This window comes from Zea mays, chromosome 7 (assembly GCF_902167145.1).
Source record: "Zea mays cultivar B73 chromosome 7, Zm-B73-REFERENCE-NAM-5.0, whole genome shotgun sequence".
Taxonomy (NCBI): Eukaryota; Viridiplantae; Streptophyta; class Magnoliopsida; order Poales; family Poaceae; genus Zea; species Zea mays.
The window spans coordinates 93403197-93424506 of record NC_050102.1 but is presented as its reverse complement, the minus strand read 5'-3'; the positions used below and the strand labels follow the sequence as shown (position 1 = coordinate 93424506).

Below are 21310 nucleotides of genomic sequence, written 5' to 3'. Positions count from 1 at the left end.
CCTATTCAACATAACTATCAAAGTGCGGAAATACGAAACGTAGATGCTAAGCCTACACAGGCAGCTGACTCGAGGTTTGCCACTAAGAAAGAACTAGAACTCGTCAAATTTCTAGAACTCCTCGAAGTCATTCATGTTGCCAGCATCACCTTCTGAGCACTGAGCACACTTGAGACAACCTGGGGTGGGAGTGGTGTGTAAAGCAAAGGTGAGTACACATCAATGTACTCAGCAAATGTCCCGTTTGGCTAAAGTGGACTAGCTGTATATGGAGTTGAGGTCAAACAGTTGCTTTTAGTTGGTCAAATATTTCTTATTATTAGTAAAACCAAGTATTAGTAATAAACCCAGTTATTACCTAAAAGTACTCCCTCAAAAGAGGAAATACCAGAGTAAGTATACTGAAGAGAAAAAATGAATATTAATAGAATTTTAGTCTCTTCAATCCCCTCCTATGTGCTTCCAAACAACCAACTCAAAAGCTTATGACCCTCGTGTCCAATGGGTAGCATGAATGAGTAAAAAAAATTAGTGACATAAAGATATTGCTATTTTAGGTGTCATAGACTAAAATGTTTGCATGCTGGGAAACCAAGTCGAAACCTTCGTTTGCATCTTGAGGATGATCGGTCAGATTACGAATTGGATGTGAGCCTCTCTACTCTTGTAAATTGAGTCGATCCATCTTATTCTTGGACCTGATCTCGTAGTTCTATTTTGGAATCTGAAGCGGCGGCTCCTATTTATCCATTGCTGCTGCTCCTGCTGCTGAAGAGACCTCACGCTCACAGATTTGCCGTGATCTGGTTACAGGAGCAGCAGCCCGTCGCGTCGATCCCTGATTCCTACTTTCCTAGCACATCTAGCATTCTAGCTAGACTTCAACCACCTGGACACGGAAACGCGTGTCCACTCCACCGTCGATCCCTGCCTGCCTCTGCTGGTATGGTACCAAACGCTCAACAGCTGGAGCGCCAGCAGTCAGCTGTCGTACCAGCAAGTGCATGCGCCGTGGGGCGGACACCTGGACGAGCGGCACCAGACCAGGAGAGGCCGTTCCTTTCTGCCTCGTCCCACTGTGCGCGCGCTGCCTGCCTTTAATGATGCGCTCGTTGCACGGAATCGGAGCTCGTGTCGCGGCCGCACGGAGCCGTCGCCCGTCGCTCTCAGGAAAAGCGCGAGAGATCCCTGAGAATCGTCGAGCTGTGCCTGTGCGCTCGCTTCGCCGGACGACAGACCAGACCAGACGTGCCGTGCGATGCGGAACAGCTGGGAGGGTGAGGTGGCCGTGGCTGGTTGGACCACGGTGCCTGCCTCTGCAATTGGGGGAAGTCTGCTCATGCAATCCGCTTCGGGCGGTGCAAGTAACCCTGCCAAAATATCTGCCTCCCTCGCGTCGAGTGCTCATCACGTTCACGTATGGTATGAAATTTGAAACATGTCAGTTTATCTTTTGTCCAACATCATTTCAATGCGCAATTTCCCTTTTTTCATCAGTGCTCTCCTGCACCAACCAACCGATACTGTATATAACGTGAATCATGCTGGTTCTGCGCAAGTCTAGTTTAGTTTAATTGACCCAGTAATTCGAGAACATCCAGACACCGGAGGTGGTGTTTGTTTCGGTTGCTATTTCATTAGATGTCTAGATGATACAATACACAGACTGATTTTCTTGTGAGACCGTCTCTCCTCTGAGTTTTTTCTACGCGACCACCTCTCCGAATGGTATCCGGACCAAATTCCGGCTCTACCACAATAATTAATCTAAGGGCTCCTCTGAACTTTTTGATTCAGGGAGAGTACAGCAAAAAAAAAAAAAACTTTTTGAATGAAAATGGAAGAAAAAAAACCCAATTAGGCACCCCCGCGAAATCCCTTGTGCGACCAGCCATCCTTCGGAGGGAGTACTAGTACTAGCTGACAACTGCACAGAACTAGTGATTCCTCCTCCGGAGATCGATGACGACCACCGAGACGTTGTCGGAGCTTCTCCTCGCGAGGGCCAGCTTGGTGAGCAACGCGGCGGCCTCGGCACACCACTTGGCCCGGCCCCTGCGGAGGCAGGCGCGCGCCACCTCGCACGCGGCCTCGTTGCTCACCACGTCCCAGAGCCCGTCGCTGCCCAGGATGAGGCACTCGTCGCCGTCGGACCGGTCGGTCACCGTCACCTCGGGAACGGACGACACGTACGGCTTCAGGTATCCGTCCCCGACGGCGCGGGACATGGCGAGGACGCCCAGAACGCGCGCGCCCTCCCAGAAGATGACGCGCCCGCCGGCGGACTCGATGCGCTCCAGCTCGTCGGGGCGGTCGGGCTTGTGGTCCGACGACAGCGGCAGCGGCGGCGCGCCGTCCCCACGGCAGAGCACGGCGCGGCTGTCGCCGCAGTTGGCCACAATGACGCTGTGCTCCTCCACGACGGCCACCACGGCCGTGGAGCCCACGTGGTCGCACCTGTGCGCGTCGCAGCGGCAGGTGCTGCTTCTGGCGGCGGCGGCGCGCCCGCCGGCCGACGTCACCTCGGCGTCCATCCGCGCGAAGCTGCGTTCCATCGCCACGGTCCAGGCCGCCGCCGCGGAGACTGAGCTGTCGGCGGCGGTGGCGGCGAGCTCCTCGGCGACCAGCTCGTGCATCCGGTCCCGGCACGCCTCGGCCACGTGCGAGCAGCCGTGGCCGTCGAACACTCCGTAGAAGTCGCGCCTCCCGCCGTCGGCCGTGCCCTCCGCGCAGAACGCGTCGCGCACGGACACGGCATCCTCCATCTCCCTCCTGCGGCCGGCCACCGACGCCGCCCCGTGCTTCCGCGCCACCAGCAGCTCCCCTGCCCCGAGACTCCGCTTCCTCGTAGCATCGGCCGTGCCAGCGGCCACCGCGTGCTTCCACGCCCCAGACTCTCCGGCCCGGCTCCGCCTCTCGGCGCGCGCCCTGGCCCTGGCCTCCGCCTCCGCACCAACCACCGGTGCCGCCGTCGCCGCTACGGCCGAGTCACAGCAGACCTGCGCCATCGACATCAACCAAGCACCACCACCGCCTCCGCCACCCCTAGGGAAGCTTCCACCGCCACGTGCTCCCTGAAGCAAGCTAAATACTCCGGCGAAACGAGAGTTGAGAGAGGGTCCCGTGGTGCCTGCCGGGCGCCCCTTTTAAAGCCCCTGTCTCGCGGGCTCGCGCGGCGCCGGGAGTCGGGTCGCGCGATCTCATTCTGAGGCGGACCGGCTGGCGCCCACCGCATCTGGGCCGTCCACGGGCTCACCTTGCACGACACGTTGCCGCAGCTGTTCAGCCCCGCCGCGACACGTGACGCGCGCCGGTCTGCTGGTCATAAGCAGCAGGCATCATTTATCGCGCACCACGTCTAACCTAATCAAATCTAATCGCGCACCAGACGACGCAACCGCTGCCCCCCGCGTGCGTGTTGGCGGCCGGCGATTGGGCCACCGCATCGGCGCGTCAGTGTTCCGGGTCCGCGCACGGGATCTCGGTGCGGAGGCGGAGAACAAACAACGTGACGTGTGTCCCCTCTGCACGGCGGCAATTTCTGATGCTTTTGTTAACTCCGGCAAAACGCCGCCCTGGTTTGATGCGATCGTTGTAGTAATCAAAAAGGCGACCGCGCTGCGTGCCGGGACGGGATTGGCTGTGGCGCCCGCACACGATGGCACGAGGGCTCGTGTCGTGTCGTGTCTAGTTTGACTCGGCGGTCGACGAACTAATCCTGGGCCGGGAAGACATGCCACCGCAGGGATCAAAATTAGACGCGCGCGTCATGGGGGCCCGGACAGAGGAACCGAACGAGTGCACTTTCGGCTTTGGCCGCCTCTATGCGTCCCGCCAGCCCCGTGCAGCCCGTCGCGCATGGGGAAGTCATCGGCAGTGGGCGTTGCAATCGCGGGGCCGGCCGAGGTCGGGCGGGTCCCTCGCGCGCGGCAACGGGCACGGCACTGCTGTGAAAACGGAGGAAACCGGGTGTCGGTTTCGGGGTGATTGAGGTGGGAGACCTCAGCTCGCGGGCTCCGGAGTCAGCGGCGACGTGGACAGTGTGCTTACGTGCCGTGACGGGGTGAGTCGGCGAGGGATGGACGGGAGCGCAGGCGCGGTGCCACGCAAGGAGGATCGTGACTTTAGAAAACTGGTGCTGCGCGGGGACTTGTGCGTGGGTGATGGGCGGAGACATGGGGGCATGGGCGGGCGACAGGTGTTACTAGAGAGTGGGTGAAAAGGACGTACGCCGCTCAATGAAATCTGGTGGTGATTTTACCGGAGAAATTTCCGAGTCAAGGTGAAAGAGAATAATCAGCGGCTCTAATATATAGAAACAAAATGTTGTAGAAGTAATACCCGTATCTGAATTAAAGTCACCATCAAACACAACAAACAAGCCAGTTCGTTCATTCGTTTGCTTGAGTACATGTAAAACACAATTAAATAAATAGTCTCTTAAAAGGTCTCTACAAAGCTAAATGCAAAAAAAATAAAGCGACAGACTCTTCGTAAAAGTCAATCTCTACATAACTATTAATATATATTGTGTCTTTATTGCATTTATGATCCAAAGGCTTAGTAACTGTTTGGTTTTTTCGGGCTGAAACAAAAGGGCTAAAATTTAGAGTCTAAACTTTAGCCCACCCTGTTTAGATTCTCTGACTAAAACAGTTACTAAAACAATTAATACTGTCCACAAAGACTAAAATGTCCTAATCCCCACACTCTCTCTCCGTTGCTCACACGTGGCCACGTGGGTGGAGGGGTACACGGCTTTTAGCCCACTTTAGCTCCTTGTGAGATAATGGAGCTAAAATATTTTAGCCCCTTTTAACTTTAGTTGTTTAGTATTTTAGCTTCTAAACTAACTAAAATTTAGTTTAACAAAACCAAACAGGCCCTCTAAGTTATATTAGAACAACTCCAACAAAGGTCTTAAACTGGGTCCTATTTTAAAATATAGGACTCAAGGCTAAAAATAGCTTCCAACAAAGATCTTATTTTACAAAATTTTGTCAAACACGTTTAGGACTCGGTGAGTGAGGCCTCAAATATAGTACCGAGCCTACGGGCCCTATATTGTTTTTGTTGTGCTTCTACCTCCCGCAAAACTTTATCGTACATGACGCCTCTCCCCCATACGGTCGTACCCATCCTACCACTGCCGCCGCTTGCATCAGTGAACGTAGTTGCCGCCTCCGGCGTGGAAACCACCTCCCCGCCCGAACCAGCCGAAGATCCCCCAACCCCGCCACCGCTCGCATGTCGCATCTCAGTGGACGCAGTTGCCACTTATCTTTTTTTATCCCATGATTTTCTGCCTGCGTTTGGTTTTGTATCGGTCAAGGTTGATGAGAACAGATAACAGAGAGTGCGTGAATGTAAAGTTGGTCGGCTATTGCAGTAGCTACCCCTGATCTGCTATATGAATAATGTTGAAGAACATGTGATCTGCAGTATGGTCTGCTTTGGCTGCAAAAGAATAGCCGCAGATATGGAGGGAATAGGCCGACAGTTTAACCATAATAGTGATTATAGGCTCTCTTATTGGAGTACTAAATATTGTTGGACCTCTAAATCATTTAAATTGAGTCCTATTTCAAAATTTAGGACCTCAATTTAGGACTCCCTGTTGGAGATGCCCTTATGTAGTGTTGGCGATTTGTTTTCAAATGCTATGAGTTAAGAACAAGGCAACACAAAAAGATGTTAATGGTTAATGCCCTTCGTCCTTCGAAGCATTATTTCCCTTGGGTTATAATGATCTTCGGACGAAGGTCATGAAGTACGTACCTTCATCATCGCAATATATGTTAACGAAGGAAGAAATATATGAAACATAAGAAATAACATGAATAATCATATAACATCTTTGACATATCTTTATTAAATCATCATAAATGAATATGAACAATATTAAATTATATGTGTACCTTCGGCTTGACAGAAAGCAAAAGTCCAAGCGTGACGCACGAACGAATACAAGTCAGCGTGAACAGTACGGGGGTACTGTTCATCTATTTATAGGCACATGACGCAGCCTGTGCAAAATTATATTCATGCCCTTTATGTTTACTATTGACGTAAGGATAATCCGATGAGGACTAGATGACCTTTTTCCTTTTAAGTCGGTTCCTTTTCCTGCCGCTGAGCCGAAGCTCCCTTGCACGTAGCTTCGGAGCTGCATCATCCTTCATCTCAACCATGCTTTTCATATTGTATACAGTTTCATTCCGAGTCCGAAGGTACCTGTACATATATTACACTTGAGAAATATTGTTAAATCATGTTTTTGAGGACCTTCGGAAGATAAAGGCCTCCAACAGTAGCCCCTCGCAGTATTAATTTGTTACAACAACGAATTCAGACTGCGACATGAACGAAGGCCTTAAGCTGAAGGTCCGAAAAAACACCTTCCCTTTGCTAGAATAGCAATAGTCAATGACAGATGGTGCCCTTCAAGTTGCAACGCACTGGGCGTATAAATATGAACCCACACCGGCAACATTTGGCACGCTATTTCTACCATTTGTGTTATTGTGTCAAAAAAATTAGCTCTTGATCACTAGCTCTCGCTTGATTTTCAAGTTTTTCGAGCTTCGGTTTAAAGACGTGTTTTCACCATGTCTGGGAAAAGATAACTGAGGAAAAAATGACTGTGGAGACGAAGCTGAACGAGGAAACGAAGTTGTTTGAAGAAAAGAAAACCGCGGATCCTTTTATCGCATGGTTTATTGAGTCCATGTCAAAAACAAACACAGAGAAGATTACTGAAGAAATTCTGGAAGGTTTGTCTGAAGATACTAATGATAGTGATAGTTATGATGTGGATAGTGGGATGAAGATTCTGAAGATCGGCCCTGGCGACCAAGCCATGCTGTCTTCGGAAAATCGACTATTAAACAAAGTCATCTTGACAACATGAGAGGAAGGTACTTTCGTGACATGTCTATCGTGAGAGTTGGCGGAGACAACATCGTTCCTGCCCCTGAAGAAAATGAAGTTGTTATCTACCGAAGCTTTTTAAGGCCGGTCTTCGGTTCCATTTGAGCAAGTTTGTGGTTGAAGTGCTGAAGATATACTAGATCTTCCTTCATCAGATCACCCCCGAAGCTATAATGAGGATGGAAATTTTTGTGTGGGCTGTAAGGAGTCAGGGGCTAGAGCCAAGCGCGAAGTGCTTCTGTAGTATGCACGAACTTTTATATGAGACAAAGGCTACTGGCAAAGAACAGTAGCACAACAACTTCGGTTGTTATGGATTTATTGCTTGCCCCAACGCAAGCCACCCGGTGCCAACATTCCGGAAGCGGTGGCCCGGAGCCTGGATGGAGGAGTGGTTTTATGTTAAAAATTATTTAAAGGCAAGGGAGGATATCAAAGAAATCATCCAGTGCCCCATCTGGTCTCGCTTCGGCCTTCGAAGGCCGAAGGTGGAAATTGATGAAGCTGTTGAAGCATGTCAGAGGGCTTTTAGCACTGTTTGCTCCTTCATTGGCACAAGGGATTTGATTCAAGAGCATATATCCTTCAGGGTATGGCCACTTATGGAAAACTGGGAAATGCCGAAGGAGACCACCACCAACTCTAGTGATGGTGGTCTGGTCCGACTGAAGTATACCTTCAGATTTAGGGAGAAGTTTGATGAGCCAAACGACGACTGGCTGAAGTGTATTGAAGCTACCAGTGATGAGCTACTTGGAGCATACTCCAAGGCCGAAGATAATGCTTTGTCCGCAGCCTTCGGAGGCCGGGGGAAGAAAAGACTGAACAGGGTCTTTGATGCGATTGGCTTCATATACCCCGATTATTGCTTCCCGCTGCGAGGGCAAGGAAAAAAGAGTAAGACTGCCGCTTCGGCCACTGTAGCTGAGCCGAAGGGCAAAAAGATGAAGGTTCTGACTCACCGGCCGCGTTATATTGAACCGGCCGTGGTGCCTAAATTTATCGAAGGAGCCTCTTCAACTGCTGAAGCAAGACAAGCTGCTTCAATTGCATAGAGCATTGAAGAACCAACTGTAATGCCGAAGACGCCTACACCTGAGCCAGTCGAAGCTAAGGTTGATAAGGCTGAAGAGCCAAATGTTGAAGAAATAATGAAAATGTCAGAAATTCTGAGCCCTCCAATAGAGGCAAAACTGTCGAAGGTGCAGAAGGCTTCTGTCACGACTCCCAAAAGAAGGAGGATGGCCAACGTGCTGGATGCTGTGTTGGAGACTACAAAGGCCTTGAGCCCTGCTCCTACAAAGAAAATTGTTGAAGCTACCAAAGCGCAAACCGAAGCCGAAACTGGGCAAGCAGAAACCGAAGCTACGAAAGCTCAGGCTGAAGCCGAAGCTGGGCCTTTAGCACCCAGCAAGACGAAGGCTGTCGCGTCTGAAGTTCAAGCTGGTCAGCAAACTTCAGATACCATTCTGACAGCAGGGCAAGATATGGTAGAAAGGGCAAAATCTCCTGCCTCCGAAGCGCCGGCCGAAGCTGCTGATTACATTTATCGACATGCTTCGGGGAAAAAATTGTTCGAAGATGAAATTGCAGAAGCAAGGCATTATGCTCAAAAACTGAAATATCCGAAAGGAGCCTTAGTGTTTAACGACAGTAATGAAGATGATTTCCTGTACTGTCTCCCGGACAGTAAAGAAATATCTGTTTGCCGAGAGATAGGTAAGATCATGGGATTCCCGAAGCTGGAAAATGGCCTTTCGATTTTGTCGAAGGATGATCTTGCTGATAGCCTTGCATACAACAGTATAAAGGTATAGAAGTTAACTTTGAATTTGAGAATGAAGTATTTTATTTGTCATGCTCAATTCTTTCCTCCTCTTTGCAGGGCTTAATTCTTAGTAATGCCCTTAGGGCGCAGAAGAATATTGAAGACGAAGGGTATACAATGGCTCTTAATAACCTTCGTTCAGAGGTGATTGAATTGAGAAACGAAGGTCTGGAAAAAGACAAAATCTTAATTTCAATGGTGAACAAAGTAAAGGAAGACGAAGCTAATTTCAAAGCTCAGGCCGAAGCCCAGAAAACTGAAATTGAAGACCTTCGGAGACAACTGGCCGAAGCTAAGGAAAGCTGCGTACTTGCACAGGCTAATCAAGAAATCAGCGAATATTGGAAAATTTATCTAGAGAAAAATGTTAAAGAACTTCGCAAATCCAAGGAAAGATGCTTCGAGAAATCCTTGGATTGCGTGAGAAAATTAAAAACTAGCTTCGCCAAAGTGGGTGCCTACTCTGCTGAAGAAAACTTCATACGAAGCGACCCCAAAGGCGTCGTTGAATGGATAAATGGAGAAGCCGAAGCCTTCGAAGAAATTTTGAGTGATCGCGGCGATGTTTGCGCGTTTTCCGGTGCGCAGGGAATTTCAGCCATCTTGGAGAAGGCCGGTTGCGATCACATTAAAGCCATATCCCAGGCTGAAGCTGCCTTCTCCGTGGATGATACAAAGGATCCTTCAGCTGAAGCAACCTTGATGGGCGGGAGATTTTACAATGATGTCTGGGTGAATGGTGGCCGAGAGATGGCCCATGAAATTATAAAAAAGAGTGGAAAAGACACCCATGACGCCCGAGCAGAAGCAAGACAAGCTGAAGAAGCTATAGAACGCGAAAGGCGTATAGGTATTATTTTTTGGGTTTTAGCTTCGGTATTTGTTTTTGTGGCTTCAGAATAATTAATGTTGCCTACTTCAGCTGAACTATCTCCGCTGTCGGAACCGTACAATCTCCTAGCTGATCCAGAAATGAAGGAAGCGCTAGACATTATAAATATGGCGGATTCCATTATCGACGAAGTTGTCGACAAACTCTTAAACGAAGTTACAGAAAAAGTTCTCAAAGAAAAATAGATTTCATTGTAAAACATTTTGAAATGGTTGATGTATGAGACACTAGAATGAATATTAAGCTTCTATTGTAACAAGACTATGTAATATTTGATGTGTGTAACTTTGAATCGAATTCGTAAATTATTGTAATTTATTTCTTTGTGATGCATGAAACTTACATACACATCGTTTTTGAGCCTTCGGCAAAAAAACACCTTCCCTTCTTTTCATGCTTCGTAAAGAAAGAGATACATGCTTCGTAAAGAGAGATATCCCTTCTTGTGCTAAAGCTGATAAGACTATATTTCCCGAAGCTTACTTCATGCCTTAGCACATTTTCATTTTGACGAAGCATTTGCCGAAGATTGGCTTCGTATTCGATTCTTGTACCATTGATGCGATATGATGTATGATGTAATGTTATGCAAAATGATGTGATGATATGATGCAAAATGATGAGAATGTCGAAGACACACACCCACACGCCCACACTGGAACACATAAGCTCTGCATCCCCTTAGGAACGACTTTTGAGCTTCTTCACCTTCTATTTCGGTGATATAAGTTCTGCATCCCCTTAGGAACGTCTTTTGAACTTCTTCGCCTTCTATTTCGGTGGTATAAGTTCTGCATCCCCTTAGGAACGACTTTTGAACTTCTTCGCCTTATATTTCGGCGGTATTTGGCTCTGCATTCCCTTTGGAACGACTTTTGAGCAGAAAACTTACGCTGCGCCCCCTTAGGAACGACTTTTTGTAACTTCGGCAAATTGGGCTCTGCATTCCCTTAGGAACGACTTTTGAGCTCAAACTTACGCTGCGCTCCCTTAGGAATGACTTTTTGTAGCTTCGACAATTTTGGCTCTACATTCCCTTAGGAACGACTTTTGAGCTTCGTGAATTTGTGAAGAAGATATATTCCATTCTGATAGAAGCAAAACCGTTATAAGAAATTAAAACTAAGCTTTCATTGCTTGTTCCTTATTCGAAAAGTAAAATAGCCTAGAAAGTAAAAGTATTTGAGAAGCATGATATTGCTCAGTATGTGTGCTTTGATTCTGGCATAGTACTATTGACTATGCGAGCTTCGGACTCCTCCCTGAAGTCACGTTGTTGGGAGTGTTGGCGCCCTTCTGGTTGCTGGCTTCGGGAATAAGTAGGTTGCAGTGGTGGTAGCAGTGGGAGCTGAGGCCAAGAAGCTTGTGATGGCTTGCCGAAGCAACAGAGGTTGCAGGTTGGTTGCCCACATATTCTGGTATGTAAGGAGAGTGGCACGAAGCAGTATGTAAAACCTGCTTCGGCTGATTCTGCCAGGCTTCTGCTTCGGCAATCTCTTTTTGCTTTAGAATAGTGATCTGGCACGTTCTTGTAGTATGGCCCTTGTCCTCTCCACAGAATAAGCAATAAATTTTCCTGGGCTGATCCCCATATCTTCCTCCGAAGCCCCTGCCGCCTCTGCCCCTTGGAGCTGGTGGCCTGAAGGAGCTTTGCTGCTGTCCCGAAGACTGTGAGGTGTGCTGTGGCCTCTGAAAGTGGCTTCCCTTGTCATCATTCTGAATGGAGCTGTGGATTGATCTGACATGCCTAGGGTGGACTCTCCCTCCGAAGCCCCTAGTCATCTCTGAAAATCTGTAAGCTTCCTCCCTTCTTTGTCGGAAGTCATTGTCAGCCCGGATGTACTCATCCATTTTCTGAAGCAGCTTCTCTAGAGTTTGGGGAGGCTTCATGGTGAAGTATTGGGTCGTAGGTCCTAGCCGAAGACCCTTTATCACGGCCTCAATAACAATTTCATTGGGCACTATGGGCGCTTGTGCTCTCAGTCGCAAGAACCTTCGGACATACGCCTGAAGGTATTCCTCATGGTCTTGTGTGCACTGGAACAAGGCCTGAGTTGTGACTGGCTTCGTCTAAAAGCCTTGAAAATTGGTAACCAGCATGTCCTTGAGCTTCTGTCATGACATGATTGTCCCTGGCCGAAGAGAAGAGTACCATGTCTGGGCCACATTTCGGACTGCCATGACGAAAGGACTTTGCCATGACAGCTGTGTTGCCTCCATATGAGTATATTGTTGCCTCATAGCTCATCAAAAATTGCTTTGGGTCCAAGTGCCCATCGTACATGGGTAGATGAGGTGGCTTGTAGGATTGTGGCCATGGGATAGCCTGAAATTCTGCTGCCAGGGGAGAAGCATCATCAAAAGTAAAGTTACCATGATTAAAATCATCGTACCATTCTTCTTCGTTGAATGAGCCCTCTTGATGAAGCTCCCTGTGTTGGGGCCTTCGATCATGGTCATCTTGAGTAAGATGACGTACTTCCTCAGTAGCTTCGTCGATCTTCTTCTGAAGGTCGGCCAGCCGAGCCATCTTCTTCTTTTTCCTTTGCACCTACTGATGAATGATTTCCAAGTCCCTGATCTCCTGGTCCAACTCCTCCTCCTGAAGTGTTGGACTGGTGGCCTTTCTCTTATGGCTTTTGGCCTCTCAGAGGGAGAGAGTCTCCTGGTTTGTGTCCAGTGGCTGCAGAGCAGCCCCTAGCGCGGTTATCTTCTTCGGCGGCATGATGAAGGTTGATGCTTTGCCGAAGATTGTGGAAAGTGAGTACACCGGAGGTGGGCGCCAATTTTGGTGACTTGTTCTCAAATGCTATGAGTTAAGAACAAGGCAACACAAAAAGATGTTAATGGTTAATGCCCTTCGTCCTTCGAAGCATTATTTCCCTTGGGTTATAATGATCTTCGGACGAAGGTCATGAAGGACGTACCTTCATCATCGCAATATATGTTAACGAAGGAAGAAGCATATGAAACATGAGAAATAACATGAATAATCATACAACATCTTTGACATATCTTTATTAAATCATCACAAATGAATATGAACAATATTAAATTACATTTGTACCTTCGGCTTGACAGAAAGCAAAAGTCCAAGCGTGACGCACAAATGAATACAAGTCAGCGTGAACAGTACGGGGATACTGTTCATCTATTTATAGGCACATGACACAGCCTGTGTAAAATTACATTCATGCCCTTTATGTTTATTATTGACGTAAGGATAATCCGACGAGGACTAGATGGTCTTTTCCCCTTTAAGTCGGTTCTTTTTCCTGCCGCTGAGCCAAAGCTCCCTTGCGCGTAGCTTCGGAGCTGCATCATCCTTCGTCTCAACCATGCTTTTCATATTGTATACAGTTTCATTCCGAGTCCGAAGGTACCTGTACATATATTACACTTGGGAAATATTGTTAAATCATGTTTTTGAGAACCTTCGGAAGATGAAGGCCCCCAACATGTAGTCTCTTACCTGTTTTTTGTATTTTAAAAAATCGATCTAAAGGCTCTGGTCTGTACATGCCTTGACATATTGGATTCTTCATTAAGATCGCGTTTGGTTTTCATAGATTTTTAAAATCCGCATCTTCATGTTACCAAGAAAACCCAATTCTTAATTTATTCTACAGATTCTGTTTCTACGAGCGCACAGATCCATAATACATCCTCAAACCGTAAACCAAACTCATCCTAAACCATTTGCTATCAATTCCGTCTGGAAAGTCTATGAATATATATAAAGTACAAAATTACATTCCTTGGTATATAGATCAACGACGGATCTAGGAATTGTTTATAACCTTCCTAGTGGCGGTGACTACTCTATATATCACTAAAAAAATAGCTAATAAATGAAACAAAATTGAACTGAGACGACACTAGAATCCACGTTTTCAGTGTCCACGGCTACATTATAGCCGCAAAGTATGGAGTACGAGCTAAGAGTCTGAAGAACTTCACCATCACGGTGGGTCATGTCAGGAAGTCCCAACTATAAGAAGAATATATGCCTGGATACACCACGTGGGTGTGAGGGGTCCCCTGCCACATACAACTCAATCGAACTCGCCCTGCGAGAGTCCCCGCCAACCGGTTGGTGGGGTCTGTTTACGACACGTGTTGTTGGCGACCCTAATCCTTGGCAGGGTCCAAACGCGCCATGTGTCCAGGGGCATCCACGTAGCCTACAACCCTCTAGAAGACCTTCAACTTCCACCATATCAGCTGACCACAACGGGTCTAGGTACGCCATGTGCCCCAGGACCTCCACGCCCCCGATGGGTCCGAGCGCACTATGCATCTGGGCTGTCAACACCGCAGGCTGTCAAGGAGTTGATGGTGTAAAGTAATGGTTGTGCATAGATGATGAGACATGCATGATCGTGCCCACATCCCGCGCCGTACTGGTTGTCAGGCCCAGACATCCTGGGTGTGGCAATAGTGCATCATTGTGGCACACACATGGACGACGACCACCACATCTGGAGAGTACTTCCTCCATCCACGTGTAAGAGTGGCGTTTGACCATCCACGACATGTGGGCGACCTTGCCACAAAACTTAGATGGACAATTACTCCTTCAATGAGAGGAGGGGTCTGGCTACCAAACCGACCCACATATCCTGTAACACCCTCTCTTTTGGACACGAGCCTAGGGTTTAATTGGTCATCACAAAACTTAATTTCATCTAAGCTTATCTCTCATATTAAAAGATTCTTATGCTCATCTTATCCAATGGAGTCTCACTTTCTTATTCTTGTTTTAAAGATGGCATGTAGCCACCTTACCGCCCACAAGAGTACGGGCAGAAGGATCCACATTGTACACTCCTCAACACCTATGCTGGAACCAATGCTAGTCAGTCTGTCACACCCACTTCTAAGGGAAAACCTGAATGCATAACATATGTGTTTCAGGATCTATTTCTAAACATATGTTGACATCTCAAGTGTCATATATCAAAGAAACAATGCATAAAAGCGTAAGTTAAGATTATAGTAACATATTACACTTTGAACAGTCTTAATGTCTTAATCTTTTATTCATCAAAGTACATCTGAACATGGGTATCCTTCCATAGAAAGATGACCAGGGGAATCACTAGACTAGCATCCATCTAGTTCACCATCATAATCATCATATGCATAACGTTCTAATCAAATATAAACAAAAGTGAGTACACTCATGGTTGGTACTCAACAAGTGGGGTGAAAAATGCAAAGCTAGCAAGGAAAGGCTAAGGTTTATTGTGGTTAGCTTTTTAGTAGATCAAAGTTTTATTAACAACACTTGATTATTAAGTATAAGTATATACCAAACCCCATTTAAGCATAATTCAACATATAAATCATTAGTATAAAACTCAGACCATTTGAGCAAGCCACTTAAGCATATCACATAAGCAAAACAACACGATTTAGGTCCTATTTGGGAGGGCTTCACTTCAAGAACTTCAAGTCTATTTTAGCTTCTTCTATCCAAACACGTCTAGCTCCATGGGCTCTAGCTTCAAAAAATTGAAACAAGAGGGTAGTTTTATGAAAAATTTTAAGCTCCTTAAAGGGTGCTTTAAAACCAATGTTTTTATACCTCCTCATGAAGTTGCACAAAAATTACCCACCATGCTATTGGTTACATGACCTAACGATTCATGTCTCTTTCTCCAACTATTAATCATCAAGGGTAATTAAGGAAACTCACACAAATTAATTGTATTACAGAAGCTGAAGTCTATGTACAAGCCAAACATTCTTGAACACCGCCTTACCAAGCTGTTGAAGTTGTTTCATGATGAAACTAGAAAACTGAAACTATAATTTTTGAAATGGAGCCCTCCAAATAGGGCCTTAATCTCCATCTTCAAATTAAATGATCATGTGAGGGTCCAGGCCGCTCTTAGCCATGAGAACAATTGATATATCGGTTTTACACTCTTTAGAGTCATGATTCCCTTTCTAGCCTGGGTTAGCGAGACCCCTATTCAATACAATAAACAACCAAGCTAGTCTAAAGGTCACACCTTTTGGATGCCTATATGGGAGACAATATAGAACATTGTTGCACTAGAGCCTAGTTGGCAAGGACATGTCTTTAGGCCCGATATCATCTAGGAAGTAGATGATCAAGTGAAGATGATTAGGGAGGATCTGAGGATTATCCAATCTCAGCAAAAGACCTATGCCGATAACATAAAGAGAGACTTAATATTCGAGGTGGGAGACTTTGTCTACATCAAGGTATCACCAATCCAAGGGTTACATGAATTCAATGTGAAGGGAAAGCTATCACCTAGGTACATTAGGCTATTCAAGTTCTTAGAACGGAAATGTGAGGTAGCATTCCAGTTGAAGTTACCTGACATACTCATTGATGTGCATAACATGTTCCATATGTCACAACTCAAGAAATGTTTGAGAGTACCGGAGAAAAAATACCAATGGAAGATGAATTATGACTTTTATTTCTCACGCTAATATAGGACACAGATGATTCTCCTAAACAAAACCTACACAAATAACTAAATAATAATGTGCAAACTAGGTTTTGTCTAAGTGTTGTATCTCTATCGCAAAAAGAAGTTATGCAACCTGAAAGTCGCCTAGAGGGGGTGGATAGGCGGAAACTGAAATTTACAACTTTAAACACACTACAAGCTGGGGTTAGCGTTAGAATAAATGTTAAGTCCGGGAGAGAAGGGAAAAACAAATCAACCAAGAAATAAGGCAGATGACATGGTGATTTGTTTTACCGAGGTTCGGTTCTAAAGAACCTAGTCCCCATTGAGGTAGTCACAAAGACCAGGTCTCTTTCAACCATTTCCCTCTCTCAAACGGTCACTTAGACCGAGTGAGGCTTCTTCCTTAATCTCACGGGTCACTTAGACCCCGCAAGGACCACCACACAATTGGTGTCTCTTGCCTCACTTAAACAGCTTGAGAGTAAGAAGTGAGAAAGAAAAGAATGCCAAGCCAAGCAAACAAAAGCAACAAGGAACACAAAGAATCCTCTCACAAGTGCTAATGCGCTAGAGTCGAATTTGAGACTTTGAGCGAATCGATCACTTGAATTGTGTCTTTGGAGTGAAGTGTATTGCTCTTATATTGAATGCACTGTTGTGAATGCTTGGATGGTTGGAGTGGAGGTGGTTGGGGGGTATTTATAGCCCTCAACCACCAAAACAACCGTTGGGGTGGCTGGTGTCGATGGGCGCACCAGACAGTCCGGTGCGCCAGCCACGTCACCCAACCGTTAGGGTTCTGGCGCAGACGACCGTTGGAGCCTTTGTCTTCTAGTGGCACCGGACAGTCCAGTGCCGCACCGGACATGTACTGTGAACTGTCCGGTGCGCCTCTAGCGGCTGCTCTGACTTCTGCGCGAACTGTCCGCGCACTGTTCACCTGAAGATCAGCTTTTGCAGTCGACCGTTGCGTGAAGGAGTCGTTGCTCCGCTGGTGCACCGGACCGTCCGGTGGCACACCGGACACTCCGGTGAATTATAGTGGAGTGGCGTTGGAGAAACCCAAAGGTGAAGAGTTTGGAGGTGTACGATCCTGGTGCACCGGACACTGTTCGGTGGCACACCAGACAGTCCGGTGCGCCAGACCAGGGCACACTTGGGTTTCTTTGCTCCTTTCATTTTGAACCCTTTCTTTAATATTTTTATTGGTTTGTGTTGAACCTTTATGCACCTGTGGAATATAATCTAGAGCAAACTAGTTAGTCCAATTATTTGTGTTGGGCATTCAACCACCAAAATAATTTATAGGAAAAGGTTAAACCCTATTTCCCTTTCACAACCTAAGTTTCAGTCCTAAATATTTCAAACTAGAATAATAATGATTGCAGCTTAAGCAATCAACGTAAATGAGGAAGCTTAAAGGCAAAGGTAGTGAAAGAAAAATTCCTGTGGACGCGTCGGTATTTTTACCGAGGTATCTAGAACTACGCAAGGTTTTGTCTAATCCTTGTTGGCGCCCCTATGCAAAGGGAAGCCCACGCGAGGGCCAAGAACCCGGACATGCAACTATGTAGAGATCCATGGGCCTTCTCCACGCGCAAGTGGTGCTCCGCTTTCGGCCTCCTTTTGGATGCTCCCCACCATCTTCACTATCGAGCTTTCGGCCAAAACACTGTGGGCCTCGTTCCTTCCGGTACATGGTGGTGGCCACACCACAAACATGGCTGGTGTGGTCTTGCAAGACTCACGCCACACTCGGTACAACTTATAACATCTCGCACAAGGGTTAAGGGTTTTTTGGGGGTTTCTAACGTCACTCAATCTACTAGGAACAAACCTAGAGCAAGAGCAAGAGCAGTCTAACTAACCTACGCTAATCACCGAGTGATTCTATTAAGCACTTAGGTGCATGGAACAATGGATATGTGTATCACTTCAATAACAAGGTTGCTCAACTCTCCACACCTTGAAATGCTCGACTAGGGGTGTATATAGAGTGCCCACCCCTAATGAAAGTCGTTGGAGAAAGCAACTTTGTCTACATCGCACCGGTCCGGTCTGGTGCCCTCCACATCAGCTAGTCGTTTGCCGCTGATAAATTCTCTGCAATAGTGCAGAGGTCAGGTGCGCCATCGGACCGGTCCAGAGACCAACACGTCAGATGACCACTAGGAACTAGCCATTGGTCCACGGTTCGGTACACCACCGTACTGGTTTGAAAGTAGCCTAGAGGGGGGGGGGTGAATAGGCTACATCTGAAATTTCTCACCAAAAACTTGAATTCAAGTCAAATAAATAGTTGCTCTGGTGCAAACTGGTTCAACCGGTAAAAACCCAGTTGACCCACCTTGAACCAGCTCAACTGTGATTTAGACTAACCAATCGAGAACAATGCAGAGTATAATGAGAGATTCTTTCCTTTGACAAATTTTAGAGTAAATCCTTAGGAATTAGTGATGGAATGAAGGGAATCAAGTTCCCAAACTCTACACACTTACGATACAACGAAATATTGCTAGAGACAATATAAACACTTGAGAGCATAACAAGAACATAAGAACACAAGATATTTCTCGAGGTTCAGTCACACCACAAAGGTGCCCTACTCCCCATTGAGGATCCCACAAAAGGTCGGGTCTTTTCCAACCCTAATCCTCCACACGCCGACCACCAAGGTCAAGGCAATCTCTTTCTCAACTTGTTCAACGAGCGGATAATACAAACTTCTTGGGGTTGTCCATAAATTTGGAGACTACCAAGCAACCTCACACCGTCAAGGAACATGAAGGTTCCAAGAGAAACAAATCCGCATAATATTGAAGTTTGCAACAAGCTCAAGAGAGGGAGAGAGTAGAGAGACAGGAAATCCACAAAAAGTTCACCAAACATCACCTCACACCAAGGATCCTCCAATCGATTGAAGAGGATGTGATTAGGGGTACGAGAAGGTGAGTGAATGCACTTGTTTGGGAGTAGGTCATCAATAAATTTATGAGATAGGAAGAAGTGAATGAGGATAGAGAGAGCTCAAAGGGTATATAAAGAACCCCCAAAAGTTGCTGACCGTTTGGACATTCTGCGCAAAACTCGGTTCAACCGAGATTAATCCTGGCTGAACCGGCTTTCAGTAGAGATGATCCCGGTTCAAAATCCTTGCTGAGTAGCAAGATGGACTAGGTCAAACTCAGTTTGGTGAACTTGTTGTGGATTTCTCAATGGGGAGTAACAAGATGGACCTGCTGAACCGGGATCGACTAGAAAGCATATCGGTCGAGTGCTCTACAGAGCACTTGGCTCGACTGTGCCAAACTCGGTGGAACCGAGTTTAAACCCAGTTCAACTGGGATTGACCAGAGAAAATCTCGATCAATTTCATAGCTGAGCAACAGAGTCAGCCGACCCTACTCAGCTAAACTGGCCCTAAAGCCGCTTGAACTGACTTTTACCATAGAGCTCCACCAAGCCTCGCTGAGATGCACAGAAGGCTGTCTGACTCGGTATTTCTTCGGGAATTCTGTAGCCAAAGAAGTGTAGGGATCAAGCTAAGCACAATATAGTACAAACCTCAATTTTTATAAAAGATTTTAAAAATAGAAAGATTTTTGAGCTTATTGCAACAATCACTACCTTTTGTGGATCCCTCTTGATTATACATTGGTTCCTATAACTAAAAACATATAGAATTTAAAACTATTCATGAGTAGAACCACTTGCTTCTTGTAAGCGATATAAGAACATGCAAGTAACTTTTTAACATTAAGCTCCTTAGATTTGCATTCCAATAGTACATGTGCTTTCTTCTATTTAACACAAACTAAGCACAAACATGGAGCAAACTTGTTATAGTCTTTGTTTGTTTTAACAAACGATCACCAAAACCCTCTTGGAGGTTGATTGCACTTACATCGTCCAAGTTTGGGAGAAGGCGCAACGCCCCCTCGCTCGATCGACTACACAGCAAAAGCGGAACATGTTGGAGGAAAATCAAGCGAAGACTGAAGAGCGTGAAGACTGAAGAGCGAGAGCCCTGTGACAGAGGGAGCGCACAGAGCGGGCAAAGGCTTAGGCGCTCCCTCCATCTTAGCGGGAAATGGCGAAGGCCACCGCAACTACCAAAGGCTGAGCGCATGGAACACGAAGACCACATGTTGTTACCCACTTGTTATTGTAATGGGGGGCCCGTATATAACTGACTCAGGTTGCATAGTCCCACTTGTAAGCCACTGTGTGGGCAGAGTTGATAGTGTGTCTGTCCATGTATGTACTTAATCACGCTGTAATGACCCGCAATAACCCCTGAAAGGGGAATATTCTGGGGATAACGTAGGTAACCAGGGGCACAACCGTCTTTGATAGGGTGAAGCCGCCCCTTGGTTACCTATAAATACCCCCATACAGTACCATTGCGGGAGACGAAAAAACATTGTTGCCCTAATACATTGTGTTAAGTGGCATCAAACCATTTTTTGTTCTCCCACTATTTGAGCTAGTCTGACCAGGTGTCGGGCGAGTCCCAACATTTGGCGCCCATTGTTCGTGCAACGAAAAACCATACCAGCGATGGCCCCCAAGAGAGCAACTTCAAAGGCTGTCACTTCCATCGACGATGCAGCGAAGGCGGCCCTTCTAGCTGAAAAGAAAGGCAAGGCTCCCCTCGTGGACGACAACCCCCAGGAGGCCTTCGAAGACGAGGCCGTCAATAGGAAAAGACAATGCCAAGACAATCTGCCTACACCAGAGGGCACTGCGCGCACATGCAGCTCTGAGGGAGTACCTCAGGCACCATCGCCAGATTTCACCCCCCAAGAGGAAGAAAACATCGTCGAAGACGACGAACTCTTAGGCATTTCAACCGAAGACCAACTCAAACTGCGAGCTCTTTGCATCAAGAATAATCATTTACAGAAACAGAATGAAATACTTGCAGCCAAGTGCTAGCGCATCACCATGCAAGCCAAGGTCAGGCAAATGATATTAGATGAGGAGCAGAAGGTCAGAGAGCTAGAACAACAAATTGTCGATATGCAAGGAGAAGGCTCTCACCAAATGCTAGAACTCTCCCTACATACCAGTCATCACTCCAACCACTTTCCTGGGGATAAACTACCTTGTTGAGCGAAGCCCACTTACACCATAACTCCAGGCTTCACCTTGGCCTAGCAACTTTAGAGCAGGTACTTGTCCCAAGTACAGCGATAGCAC

At 46.8% G+C, this 21310-nt stretch overlaps 1 protein-coding gene across 1 annotated transcript; it reads right to left on the bottom strand.

The window, feature by feature from the left end:
• Positions 1-1586: 1586 nt before the first annotated feature.
• LOC100279578 (uncharacterized) lies at positions 1587-3180 on the bottom strand. Its single transcript, NM_001152575.2, is given in 1 exon segment — positions 1587-3180. A coding segment is annotated over 1 exon segment (1077 nt). The 5' UTR covers positions 3015-3180; the 3' UTR covers positions 1587-1937.
• Positions 3181-21310: the final 18130 nt, after the last annotated feature.